This window comes from Myiozetetes cayanensis, unplaced genomic scaffold (assembly GCF_022539395.1).
Source record: "Myiozetetes cayanensis isolate MyiCay16 unplaced genomic scaffold, myiCay2020 scf9, whole genome shotgun sequence".
In the NCBI taxonomy this organism is placed as follows: Eukaryota; Metazoa; Chordata; class Aves; order Passeriformes; family Tyrannidae; genus Myiozetetes; species Myiozetetes cayanensis.
The window spans coordinates 18706925-18720733 of NW_026088185.1; the positions used below are offsets into that span (position 1 = coordinate 18706925).

The window sequence follows — 13809 nt, forward strand, 5'->3', positions numbered from 1 at the left end:
CCAAAAGGTGGGTAACTCTTAGTTTCTCCCCTTCAAAACGCTGTTGTCTTCTAAATTATGTACTCCATTTGTATTTTACCAGCACTCCCACCATTAACACTACAGAAAAAAAAGTATGTCTTTTGATATTTCAAAAAAGTTGGTTTTGGACAGAAATGACAGGGACCTACAATTTCCCATGGAAAAAACCCGCAACAACAACAGCAAAATAATGCGGTAATGGTAATATAGCATGTATAATTTCTAATATTTTAAATTTTTCTTCAAAGTTCAAGTTTTGACAGCTGCAATAAATGGAGACTATTCATAAAGATGTTGTAATTACAACTGTTTGATGAAGCAAAATCACACTCCATACTCAGGAGATAAAATTTTCCACAAAGTAACGGACTACAAAAACCTAACACATTTACTATATAAGGAAAAAACAAACTTTGAAGAAGTAAATTCTATTCTTTAAGGGTTTAAGGAAAAAAGAACACGAAAAAGACAAGAGCAACTTTGTAGCTGTGCACCTTATGCTTTCAAAGTCAGAAGCACAGGTTTTGCTTTAAAATCCCTTTCCTTGCTTTCCCCACCCCGAAACTGTACCTCCATTCCAAGAATCCAGATAAGAATGCCTTACTTTCCCTTCCCTTTCCACCTTCCTATATCAGGAAATCCATCACATATAGGAAAAGAAAAGTCACTAAATTACTCCCATTCAAATATTATTCAACAGGAGAGAATAAGAGGAAGGAAGAATAAAGAACTACACCTGAGGCAGCTTTACTAAGTGTTTCTCCTTTCACATAAAGATTTGGAGATTGCCTGTTCTTCAACTTGCTGCTGCCCAAGCCAGTTATGGCAACTTAAAACTACAGTAATTATTATTTGTTCCATATCTATGCAAAGCAGTCTTAAAATACACTTCCTAGTCACAAGAAAGTAACATGGAGGTAATTTATACCGGGTGGTTTGGGGTCAACAGTGACTGCCCAGCATTTTCAGATTCATTGTGATTTGGTACAGGATGGAATAAATAACGAAGAGGGGGATGATGTTTCAAAAACAAGATGGAAAAGGCTTTGCACAGAAGTGCAGGACAGACAATTGCCTTTTGCCATTCAGGTCTCCTCCAGCAGCCTCTGTGAGAGCAGATCCCACAATAAGTTAGACATATTCCACTTTGAATAGCCATGATATGCCTACTCTGGAAGTACTAAGATACCATCTTCATTTTGAAGAGAATGGATTTCTTACAAAAACTTTTTTGTAAGGGTATTTCTTTATACATTTATTTGGGACACAGAAAATCAGAGGTTTGCTCCTACAGATCCTAATAACAAATGTTCCTAGTCTCTCCTGAAGCCCACCCTCCTATCAACAACAAAATATCCTTAAAAACATGTTCTTCTGTGTCTTGAGAAGTCAAATAAGAACACAGAAACTGCAGTGACAAACAAAATTTATGCCCTCAATTCTTCACAGTTTGAAAATTTAATTATTAGAAATAACACAAACATACCAGAGCTAAGATCTTTGTAGAACTGTTGGCTAGTCAAAACCTGGGTAAGAACTGATCTCATTGCTCCTCCCATTTTGGTCAAGTCTTCTAGAAAGGAAACATGAGGCTCCAAAACCTGGAGGATTTTATGAAGGTCTTTCTCTGATGGCAGATCAAGAGCTGAAAACCACATAACAAGAACTTTTGGTGTAGGTGCAATATAATTTGGACAAGATCTTCACAAGCAGAACAGTCATGACCACCACAAATGGAAATAATTTCTATGTTCATAATGCTCTAGAATTCATACATACAAGTTTCAGTTTATACCTGATTTCGTTTTCTGGAAGAGCTCAACACAACGCTAGGTATCCCTTAACACATACTTAAGCTCTCCAGCAGACAATAAAACCAAATTGCATAGCCAAGCAGTAATTTTGTTGGGAAGAGAAGTACAAAATACATAAACTGTAGATACCATTCACGTACTGTGTCTTCACAGACTGCAAAGCAACAGATAACAGCGTGGTAAAATATGTTAGATACATGCAAATTTAAAACATACCAGGCTCATTATATCCCTCTCTTAAGTGCTGAATAAGACTAAAGATGAACTGTGGAAGAACTAATTCTGACATCATCAACAAGTCTTTCGGGACACATGGAACATTTGAATTTGATTTAATCCGGTGTCTTTTACAAAACCTATAAAACAGATGAGAAAAATGTTAGCCAAGCACAGCTCAGCAGTGTTAATACATACTAAGAACACCATTACTTTTTCCATTTTTCAGAGCATATATGCTTTTACATTAGAGGTGGTGTGGAAATGGTATTCTGAAATTCCAACTACGGAGGCCAGTGAATTATAAAGGTGCCAGCTTTTTCTCCCCTTCTAAAAATTCACATATCTAACATCCCAGTTTTTTCCTATACGTGTTAGAAGCATCTTCATTGAGCAATCAAAACAACACTGACTTCCCTTTCTGTGTAATAGTTAGGGCCTGAACCAATTCTTCAAGTCCTCATTCAGATAACGACCTTTTTTACTGTCTTTTTACATTATAAAAACAACTTCCAAAGGCATAAGACTTGTCAGGGTTGGTAACTAAGATTTGCTTATCAAAGGGTGATGGAAGCATACTGCAAATTGTTTCGTTTGTAAAGAAACCATTTACTGTTTGGAGGATTCCTGCATGGTAGTAGCCGAGGCTTGGCTAATGCACAATGACATGATGTTGAGCCAAACTCCACCAGAGCAGACAGAATGATTTCCCACTGACTTAACATGAGCCTGACTCAAGAGACTGAATACTTTTCAGCTCCCAAGCTATTTTTAGTAAGGACATTTACCACCATCAAAGAGTTATTTACCCATGTCAAAGAAGATGCTAACAAAGAATAGTCTAAAAATACATCATGCAAGAGTAAACTTTACTGAAAAGATTCACTAAATTTTACCACTACTTTTTCAACACAAAAATTCAGAAATTAATACAGTTTTGTTTGAATATGAAAACTGTTTCCTAGAACTATTCATGTCTTCCACTATATTTGCTATGTCATATTTTCTGTAATTTCCACCCTGCTACTTTCTATAACATAAGCCTTTCTTCTTTGAGAACCACTGAAGAATCACCTTCAAGAGAAGAAGGAAATAGAAGAAAGCCACAAAGTAAGGATCTGAACTTATGATGCAAGCAAATAAAACAAAAAAAAAGGAAACAAGTTCCGCAATTAAGATGGCAATTCACAAGAATGGCTAGCAAATTCCCAAAACTAAAGATCAAGAGCTTCTCCTTTGCTCTTTCACATTAGAAACTACACTTTTATTAAGAAAAGGTACAGAAGGACATTACTAGCCAGTTGATCTGTGGTATGTTTACATCCCTGGGGGGCAAAGGGCCTGGCAGAGCTCAGTGACGACTGAGAACTTTCTGTTAATTAATACCCAAATGGATGGTGTTCGCTTTTGTCTTCCACTTTTCAAACTACATTCACAGAAGTTACAAAAAGTATTTACTTTTTCACCTTGCTCATTCATTTTTGTCTCATCAACATACAGAACCCTGCACTGCTATAAATTGCTACCATGGCTTGACCTACATTGCAATACGGTACTTTGTATCTTAAAAATTATTGGTTTCCCTTTCACCACTCTCCTTATAAGAAGAGATCAAAAGTAAATAACTGCTTAAAAGACATACAGGAAGGAATTACTATGCTGTGTGTTCTATAATTTTTTACAGCCCACCATCTCCCCCACATATTTTACATTGTCAAAAGATGTTTTCACTGGTTACAGTTGCAAGCTAAGGGAGCCACTGTAACAAAACACAGGTAAAGTCATTTTGAATCCCAGTTTCTGCTAAGCACAAGGCTTCCCTCCACAGAAAACAAGCAGCTCTGCTCTCCAGGAAGTCAACACAAACATGCCAGTTCTGAATCAGTCCATGAATTCTCTCAACTGTTACATATCCTGAAACTGAAAGTTATGAATATGTCTTCTCTTGAGATTCCCAAGAAAGCACTATCAAATTATAAAGTGTGCTATTACTGTTCTATTAATACAGTTTCTGTAAAAATCAAGAAAGAACCCAAATTCAATTCCCAGTAAGGAAAAGTTCTTTCACTGTCACATGCACAAACTACAGTAGGTCCAAACAGGGAACCATTTCTAGATAACAGGTCCTAAACCTTAAAGCAGGGATACAAACACCATTTTACAGGAAGAACCATATTCTGTTTTTATGGTTCAAAGGCTGCACTAATAACGTACTCAAAGCTCTATTGCTTTACAGAGTGTTATTAACCAAAATGCCAGACAATGACTGGAAAGTCTTCAGAGTTAGGACAACAGGTGTTTTAACCAAAAAAGAGACAGAACGCCAAGCTGTGTGAAGGAAGAAAAAATCTGAGACTTCTTATACAGGCCAAAAGAGACACCTGTGACAAACTTTTCAGTGGGTTAGATGATCACTGGACAAAGCTATTCCATAAACAGTTCCTTGTACTTCTAAAAGAACTCCCTTATCACGGTATCAGTTAAAGAATTGTAAATCGACATAAATGTACATTTCAAAACGCTTCGAGACTATCAAAATAGGACTTTAGGAGGCAACAAAAAGGAACGTTTTCCAAATCTCTCCTGGTATCATTAAGCCTCAGAAATCCAACACTTGGAGCAGGCGAAAATGTAATGAAAAGTGGATATAATCTAGATAAGAAATACATTTTTTTCTGAAGCTCAAAAATAAAAACAACACTGAAGAAGACTGACTAGTTAACTGACAGATCACCTTGATCTAAGCTTTCTGACTTGATTTCAACATCGTGAAACACTTCTTCCAATAAGCCTGTCACTCTTATTTAATCTTTTAATAGTTCATGTTTCTCGTGTTAAATACTCTTCCCTGTAAATATTTTTACTATTATACTACAATGAAGTTTAAGAATAGGAGTATCTCAGTGAGAATGCAAATTCATCAGCCAGAGATATTCAAGCCCTATCTCACCAAAGATCTAATGTGGAAGTACTAAAATATAGGTCTACATGAACACAAAAATCACAATCTTTTTCTGTTATTCTCTTCACAGATTCAAAGGTATATTCTGGTTTTGGTTTTCTATGTGTCATCCTAACCTATAAATCACTTTTTCACAAAAAGATAAGGCTAATTTTAGCAAAAGGAAAGAATAAACAGTAACTTCCAATTAAATAAAAACTGAGTTTTAACAAAGAATGTTGTCCACATGACTTCAAATATAATTCTGAGATTTCTTACGCTGCATTAATATCTTATTTGTAAAATTTAGAGTACAATTTATTATTAACATAAGCAGCATTAATATTTTCTGAATAACCTTCAAGTCAGACTTTCCAGATCCATTATGTTCTTTCCTACTGTTTCCATCTTTAATAATTCTACTGTAAATTTCTAAAATGTATTTTAGAAGTATCTTCAGGTAAAATAACTCCTTCCCTTTAGGCTACAGTTGCACAACCTAGTCAAACTAGGTCAGTCCTGCCACCATTCTGTCGTCAGCCCTCTTATTTGTTCCAGCACTGGCACTTGACTGATCCTGTGTTAAACCAGCTCAGAAGCTAAGCTAGCAGAAGTTATTTACATTTAAAAATATATAAATAAATTCACTGGGCCAGATTAAATCCACTACCACTCAAAGACCCGTCTCCTTGAAAATCACACTGAAACGCCCGAATCATTGTGCCATCACCCCCTTTCCTTGTTCACCTGACAAGGGAGCAAAACACAGAACAAAATAAGCCAAAACCCCAAACACGGCAGAGCAGGAAAATGCCATCCTGGCCAACCAGCACATCAGCTGGATACAAGGCTGACTATGAAGCCAACTCCTCTGCTTCAAAGGAGAGTTTTTAAACTTCCCCAGTTATCACAACAGCTGATAAATGTCTTCAGTGCCAGCCAGGCCACACCTTTACAGCTTTTGAACATTTGATCAGTCCTTCACCCACTACATCCCACAGTGTCTCAAGTTTCAGTTGCATTCCAGAAACTTGACGTAAGTTCATGCACACATAGAGGGACTATTTTTACCCTCACTTTTCTCTTGCTATTTTGTCCCCTGCCTCCTCATGTTTAAAAGTCATTTGTTTTAAACTAAATTATAAGACTATCAATTGAAAGCATCCCTTTTTCACCAATCTTATAGTGCTACAGCGCTAGGAGTATCTCACTCCTGACAGAAGCTTTTAGGGACAAGGATCTGGGACCCAATGACAGGACTCAAATGAAAACTCCTGGAAATCAATTCCTAAGCAAAGAATGTAATGCTCTACTTGATTCTTCACTTCAGGAACAATAAGTCATACTCAAACTGAGCTTTTACTTAAGATATAATAGATCGTTTTGCATACTGTATACCACGTGACTGTCGGCACAGAATGTTCCACAAAGCATTCAAAGGAGAGAAATTTTGCAAAGATTTAACACACACTTTAAAAAAAGATTCTGTCCCCACTGTAAAACTAACAAGCAAATACTATTCTTACATACTCTGAATCTACAATATAGATGCAAGATGCAAAATATTTTTTGAGTGCTACAATTGCCTCTCAGAGTTCTTATGAACTGATTTTTTAATTCTTTACATAATGGCAGAGTTTTTAAATGGTTTTCTCTGCTTTTGCAGTTCACATATTGAAACAAATCTTAATTCAGAAATTAATTCAACATAAAACTTGAATAAACAGGATTAAAAAACTACCTTAGTGAAAAAAGGCTTTGATATGCTTTACGTGAATCCACTGTCCCTAACAACAGCAAACACAATGGTAGCTCTAAAGAAATGCAGAGAAATTAACCTATTGCTCCTATTAAGTTTAGCATGTTTCCCACACACACCCTAGTAATTAAATTTCATTGGTTAAATTCCTTTCAGCAGCCAAACAGGCTTCCAAAAGTGAATCAATGTAAGTAAGTAATGGCCAGAATCAATGTGGTACTGACTTCAAGGCCCAAGGAATGACAGCTCTTCCACTCTAAATGAAAGCTGCAAGCTACGGAAGAGTTCATAGACAAAGCTGAATACTTGCATTTCTGCTATCAGGGACAATGACAAGAAGCAAAGCCAACTGAAAAGACATCACACTAATCCTTCCAACGAGAAAATCTCCAAAGCAGAGACACTAGAGTCAGTGGCAGAGGACAACAAAACACAGTAGAAGAATTAATGGCATCTCTAGAAAAGACAAACAAAAACACCTTTAAAGGACATCTCTCAAGGCTTTAAGCCTTCATGGCAAAGCTGGTTAGCCAGGATAGGAGGCTAGAAATCACAGATTAGACTCTTAGAAGGTATTCCAATCCTCACAGAACAGCAGGAAGAGGCAGTGAGTCACCAGAAGCTCCCTTGGTGCTCAGGGCTACACTGAGCAAAGCAAGCACTCCAGTGCAAAGGAAAAGCAGGCAAAGCTGCTCAGCAGAAGAGCATTTCTATTATTGTCTGCTAGCCCTCAGATGTAAACATCTTGTATAGTGGATAAAACTACACCGAGTTCATTAGTATGTAAGTACCCACTATCAATCAGAAACAGCAGATGTGGCAGTTTCAGTCATAAGGCCTTTTTTTAAGGAAAAACAGAGTGCGAATGAGAAGGAATGGACTTCTGAGAGCTGAAGCTGAGCCTGTATTTGAATGGACCCACAAAATTGTTGAATTTGAGCATTTTGATAGACAACAGAACAATTCAAGAGAGTAACACAACCTTCTTCTGCAAAAATATCTTTAGAGAAAGGGTGAATGCTTTGGAATATAATTACTGCACCATAATTGCATCTAAGTACAGCTTACATTTACCTAGTCTGATTGAAAAGCCTCAATCTACACACAATTTGAAATATATTTGTACAGTAACAGACACACAGTTAATTAACTTTACAAATATAATACCCAGTCTCTTTGGTACAGGTTTTTCAAACATCACAACGATTGTAAAGTGAAGCCCTTACAAGTTAAAAGGGCCTCAGTTATCCTGTTAATGGCAATATTAAGATTCTTTAAATTACCTTAATTCAACCCATTTGCATGTAAGAATACAGTTTTCAACAGGAACTTCAGCCTTTTCAGTTGAGAAAAAAACAGTACTTCTTAAAGGACCCGTTAAATTTAGTATTTCACTGTATTGAAAGAGGCATTGACAAGAACACTCTTCAAACTCAACTTTAGAAAGTAATCTTTATAAAGGTTAACATTAAAAAAAGCACACAAGAAAAATATTTACATTTAAAATTCTTTTGCAACATGAAGCCTAAAGGTATCGTCTCCCCCACACACACACCCCCCCAAACATGGATATAAAGACAGAAGAATTATGATACAATCTGCATTCTAATTCTGGATGCTTAACTTAAATATTTTTAGGATCTGATTTTGCAGAGTTCTTAGTCTTACGCAGCATTCACAAAGCAGAATTCCCAGCTGACTCCAGAAGTAGGTCTGAGAGACAAGCAGATCAGCAAATAGAATATTTGGTCCAGAGTCCTCATTAGGGTTATGTTTGCTTGGCCCTCAATCTTCCCAAACCATTAAATGTTGACATACAGTCTCTCTGACCAGTTGCTTTCAGAGTCCCACCACTTATCGACCTTAAAGTACACAGACATCTTCTATTTAAAGAACAAAAATCGAGTTTTCAAAATAGATTTAACAAAAATACTTTCTGGCCAAGAAAATTTTCCCCAAGAAAATTTAAACAGGTCAAACATATGGCATGTAGTATCTTGACCCAAATACTTCATCTGATAAAGTTCTAAGTGACTGCACAGTGCTAGACAAATGTAAAAACAAACTTAATTTCTTCAGGATTTGACTGAGAGTTGTGAATTTTAATAAAAGCTATCAATTTAAGCTGAAGATAACACTTTGGTCATGCCTCCAACAGACAGTGTGCATATAAAATAATCAGCAGTTTTCTTAGAAAGTTAAATGTCCCTGTTTTTCAGGCCAGAGCTATTATCAGTGCAGGCACTATGCAGAAACAAAGAGGTGCCTCCTGATGAAGACAACTGAATTTATTATTTAGTCCTTGTTACTGTAATAGCTAGTAACTCAATGTAAAGAAAATTCATCTTATTGCTGTCAAAGTTTACTACCAGAACCCTCTACAGAGGAGGGCACAAAATTACTGTTATTTAAAATAACCTGCAGTTGTCAGGTACCATTCCAGAATTTTTCTAATATAAAATTCCTGATATTCTACAAGTTATAAGGAAGCATGGCCTGAAATCTAAATCAACCTACATTGTCATTAAGAAAGATCTAAAAGACAATAGTTCTTTCGGAATGTGTTCCCTAACCATACACCCAAAATCGCATTTTTTTCATTGCCAACAAATCCATTGACAGCCCTATATAGGTCAGATATGTACCAGACAAATAACTCCACCCTGACATAGCAAACTTAGCTGATAGGTCCACAAAAGGTATGCAAGGAGCTTTAGAACTTGGTGGGATCAGAGCAAAGGAACTGAAAATCAACACTGGTTAGCCCAAATCTAAACAACCCTGTTTCAGAGACCTCTAAAACACCATGTCTTCTTAAACTAAACATTTACCAAGGCAAATAAGAAAGCGATAGACAAGTCCCACAGTAAATAAGTCAGTTTTGGACTAGGCAAGATACACAGTTGTCCTATTGTGTGAGCTCAGCCTTCACATACTGTTGTGTTTTTCAAATCAGACTGGTCCTATCAGCAAAACCTTTGGGGTAAAACCATCGTTTACTTCAAGTTTGTTCAGTAACTAACTCAGCAATAGTTCGGGCTTCTAAATATTTACAATTAGGTATATTGATACATTTGAGCATCTTATTGATGACTTTGAAACAACTGCACATTATTCCAGAAGTACGCATAAAGTGCACATCATCTAGTCAGGCCACAGCTCTAAAGGCAGTAATACAAAATTAGCACTTGGCTGTTAACCATCTGGAATACAGCAACTAATGTAGAGGTTGATGTAGTCCTAATTAGACATTCTTAAAAGAAATCAAGTCAGGCAGGTTTGTGAGCTGAGTGTGTAACATGATGGACTTAATCTACACGTTGACCTGAAATCTCTTTTGCTTTCCAAGGATAAGACCTAACATGAAGCACTACAAAAACTACTGAATGTTACTGTGGCATCCTCAGCAGCAATACAAAATATTGACCCTTATGTGTAGGGGAGGCATAAAGGAGGACAGAGGGAATCAATTATCTATAAATGCCTGGTAACTTGAAATGCTTTGGTCAGTGAGAATCCCAGTATGAATTCCTGTACTTTGCATGTGGATGATCGTGGCGGAGTTTTTGTTTTGAAGATCACATCCACTAGAAGTTATATGACCATGGATTTATCCAGACTCTCATGCCAAGCTAACAGCCAGTACAGCTCAAATTTCTCCTCAGTCCTTCCTTGGTAGCCCAAAAGACTTCAAAGGCTGAAAAGCTGCATGGGGTTGATAGAGATCCTAAAAAATGCCATTCGTACCAGATCAGCAATCCCAAACACAGATATTTTTATGTAGTTTCATAAAGCTCAGAGGCTAAACTCCTTGGCTACCTATATGGTCTCAGCCTGTTGATAAAGCAACTGTTTCAGGAACTTCTTGAAGAAAGTTCCAAAAGAGCACCCTTCCCTCTTGGCGGCTGCAACACCAAACCTAGTCTAGGTCCTGGAGAACTGAAACCTTCCTGTCTGTTGCTAAACACCACAATTTGACAGAGTCACACTGGAAGGGACAAGCTGAAGCAGCAGCATGCTATATGTATGCTAAACAGGTGATTCACTCTTGCAAGACACTCCAAAATAAGCACATAATCCACTTCATGCCAGTAAAGTTACCTGCATGTCCCTGAACTCAGCCACAAGCAGATCTAACTACTTTGATCTTAAGTGGATCACACTGATACAATCCAAGATGATAAAAGAAGCTTTTCCTGATGAACGTGCACAGAATGCATCCAGAAGTAACTAGTCATAATAGCTTTCTCAACAACAAGTCTGCATTTATTGTCACTCTATTTGTTAAAGTTTTCACAGGTCTAGAAGATGAAAATGTTCCTTTACCCTTACTTAGAAAGTAAAAGAAATAGAACATAATCTCCCATAGCTCCCTATCATCACAACAAGGCCAAGGCCATAAAGTACCTCTGAAAAGGGATAAGGAATCAAGTCAGAAGGAGGGAAAAAATTATACAGGGACAGAGTGGCAAAGGTCATCAATTTAGGTATCTACCATCCAAAATGTAAAATTAAGTAAAACTGTTAAGTTTTACTTTTTAGGTGCAAACATTTTAATGCACTGAAAAAATAGAGTCAATTCTAAACAAATTAAAGCAGAAAGAAACCAAGCATCTTAGAAACTAAGAATATACTTCTCATTTTTGGCAGCAAGAGGAGGCAAAGAGAATTGTCCAGCTTTTTCACAAGGGACTGTGGTAGACCCAACAGATACATCAGTCACCAAGGGAGATAAACTGAAGAAAAAAAACTGAGAAAGCAGTCTGATCTAGTGTGTAGCTCTAACAGATCTCCAAGAAACCTACAGTGATTCATTCATACTCTTAAGATACAGAGCTAAACTGAAAGATAAGTAAGGACCATTAGAGACAGGACTGCAGAAAGTTTAGAGCTGACTACACGAAAATGCTTTTGACCACATGACACATACCATCGATCTATAACAATTAACCTTTCTTATAATGATAGGACTTTTCACTTGATAAAGAAACAGCCCACTGTTGCAAGTGGAAATTGGTAATGCCTTAGCCCCGTTGCTATAAGTCATAAGAGAAGGCAACACTATGTCGATGGAGCCATCGGTTGCCATAACTACCATGAAATACACAGCAAACATCAATGCAAAAGCCTGGTTAATGAAATTCTTAACCTGGCTTTTTGGCCTTCAGGATATGCAACCCTTGATGGAGATATTATTCTTGTTGCACTGTAATGCAGCACTAAAACATCTGCTTCCCACATGATTAATTTAACAAATAAGTCAACACACAGCGAGGCATACTCTGAAACAGGACACGGGGGAATGCAATAGCCCAAGTGTAGAGGCTCTCTAGTTTATCAAGTTATTGCCTCCAGATTTAAAGGGGAATCAGAACAAGACAGCCACAGAAACAGGATGGTACTCATCAGTGACAGATCACTGACTAGTTATACCCTTATTATAACCATATAGCATAGGGCTTTCCTCAAGTTTATTTCATGATCTATCACGTTTCATTATAACACGAGACCATCTACCAACCAAAACCACTGCAGTCTGAATTTTCCCCTGTCCAACCACATGGGGTTTTCTTTCTCCAACATATGAACTCACTTGAACTATGAACATATGTCTACTATATGTCTTCAGAACATTATTAATTATCTCTGAAGGAGCTGCTAAATTTCATTTGCAAATAGCTGGATACCATATGGGAGACAACTACAAACTATTTTCACCTACTGACATATCAATGGATCTTAAAATCTACTCAACTTTGCCATAGCTAGAGCATTTAATACTTTAAGAAGCAGTCACATTTACAAACTTGGATATTTTTCTAATGTCTACATTACATCCTAGGAGATCAGACCAACTACAATTAACTTAATCATCAAAAACACTGAAATCTGCATGAAAATCCAAAGGTTCAAAAGTGTGACAATCTGATTTTTCTAAGTCAAATGAGTATCACACAAGGTACCTAAAGCAAGTCAACATCCATCTATTACACTATATTCCAGCTTCTTTTTATAAAACCATCAGAAACAAAAAACTAACAGTTATCTCTAAAAAGCCAATTAAATATTTAATTAGTAGCACATCTCTCAATGTACAGTGGCCGCACTAAGGAAAATGATATTTCAGATTCTAAACTGGAGAGATGTCCTCTATAGCAGAGCAGTTAACTAAGACTTCCTCAGAAGTGTTTTTTGAGATGCACCAAATAAATGAACTCTGAACATGGAAACCAGATACTAAGAACCAAGAGAAACAAAACATGTTACTATAATATTCATATGCAGTATCTACACAAAATTTTATCTGAGCAGACAGATGGTAGATAAAGTTCATAAGTAGGCTCCACATTTGATTCCCTTGCTATTAATAGAAGCCTAGGCTGCAGTGGCCAAGGTTATATCGGGCTAGACACACTGCAGTTTTCCTAAGTCTATCATGAAGGCCTCCTAACTTTAAGAGGTAAAGCATTACCTTTGTAATTGTGCAGTTGATTTGTATACACAAAGTTAAATCACTTTATCTAAACATGCCACATTACAGCAATTCAAGTCAATACGTAAAACTCCAAGTGTGTTTGCACACAATGTTTTTACATTGGTTTAAGTTTAATTTACTTTGTCTTGCACAGCAAACAAAGTTTCTAGTTGACTTAATTGCAATAACATCAATTCTTATTATCATAAGCAGAAGTGACCTTATGTTAAATGCAGACACCCCATATGCTGTCCTGTATTGTCCTCCTTATATGATCCATGAGGACTGGAAAATCTACTGTTCAATGCCAACTGTTGTTTCTGAACAAATATTATGTAATTCTTTATTTCTAATGATCAAAACTCCTGAAGAGACCTACCTCACACACAGACAATTTACTCCCAAATTCTACCACCAAAGGTAATAAGTAGGGTAAATAGAAACAAGGAGAATATTCATACTTCTTCAGGGTTTGCATCTGTTTACACTGCAAGTGTAAGCATTTTTTATTTCTTCGTTATTAAACTATCTTTCTTCAAGAAGAAAATTTTAAAATAAGAAAGGTCAACTCTGAAAGCTATGA

At 36.7% G+C, this 13809-nt stretch overlaps 1 protein-coding gene across 3 annotated transcripts in view; it reads right to left on the reverse strand.

The window, feature by feature from the left end:
* Positions 1-13809, reverse strand: part of UBR3 (ubiquitin protein ligase E3 component n-recognin 3) — a 106217-nt gene that overhangs the window by 90362 nt on the left and 2046 nt on the right. For all 3 annotated transcript variants that reach the window (XM_050340607.1, XM_050340606.1, XM_050340608.1), the window contains exons 2-3: positions 2052-2191; positions 1508-1666 (exon numbers count right to left, since the gene is read on the reverse strand). In XM_050340607.1, the coding sequence (XP_050196564.1) occupies positions 1508-1666; positions 2052-2191 (299 nt within the window). The remainder of the gene's footprint in view (positions 1-1507; positions 1667-2051; positions 2192-13809) is intronic.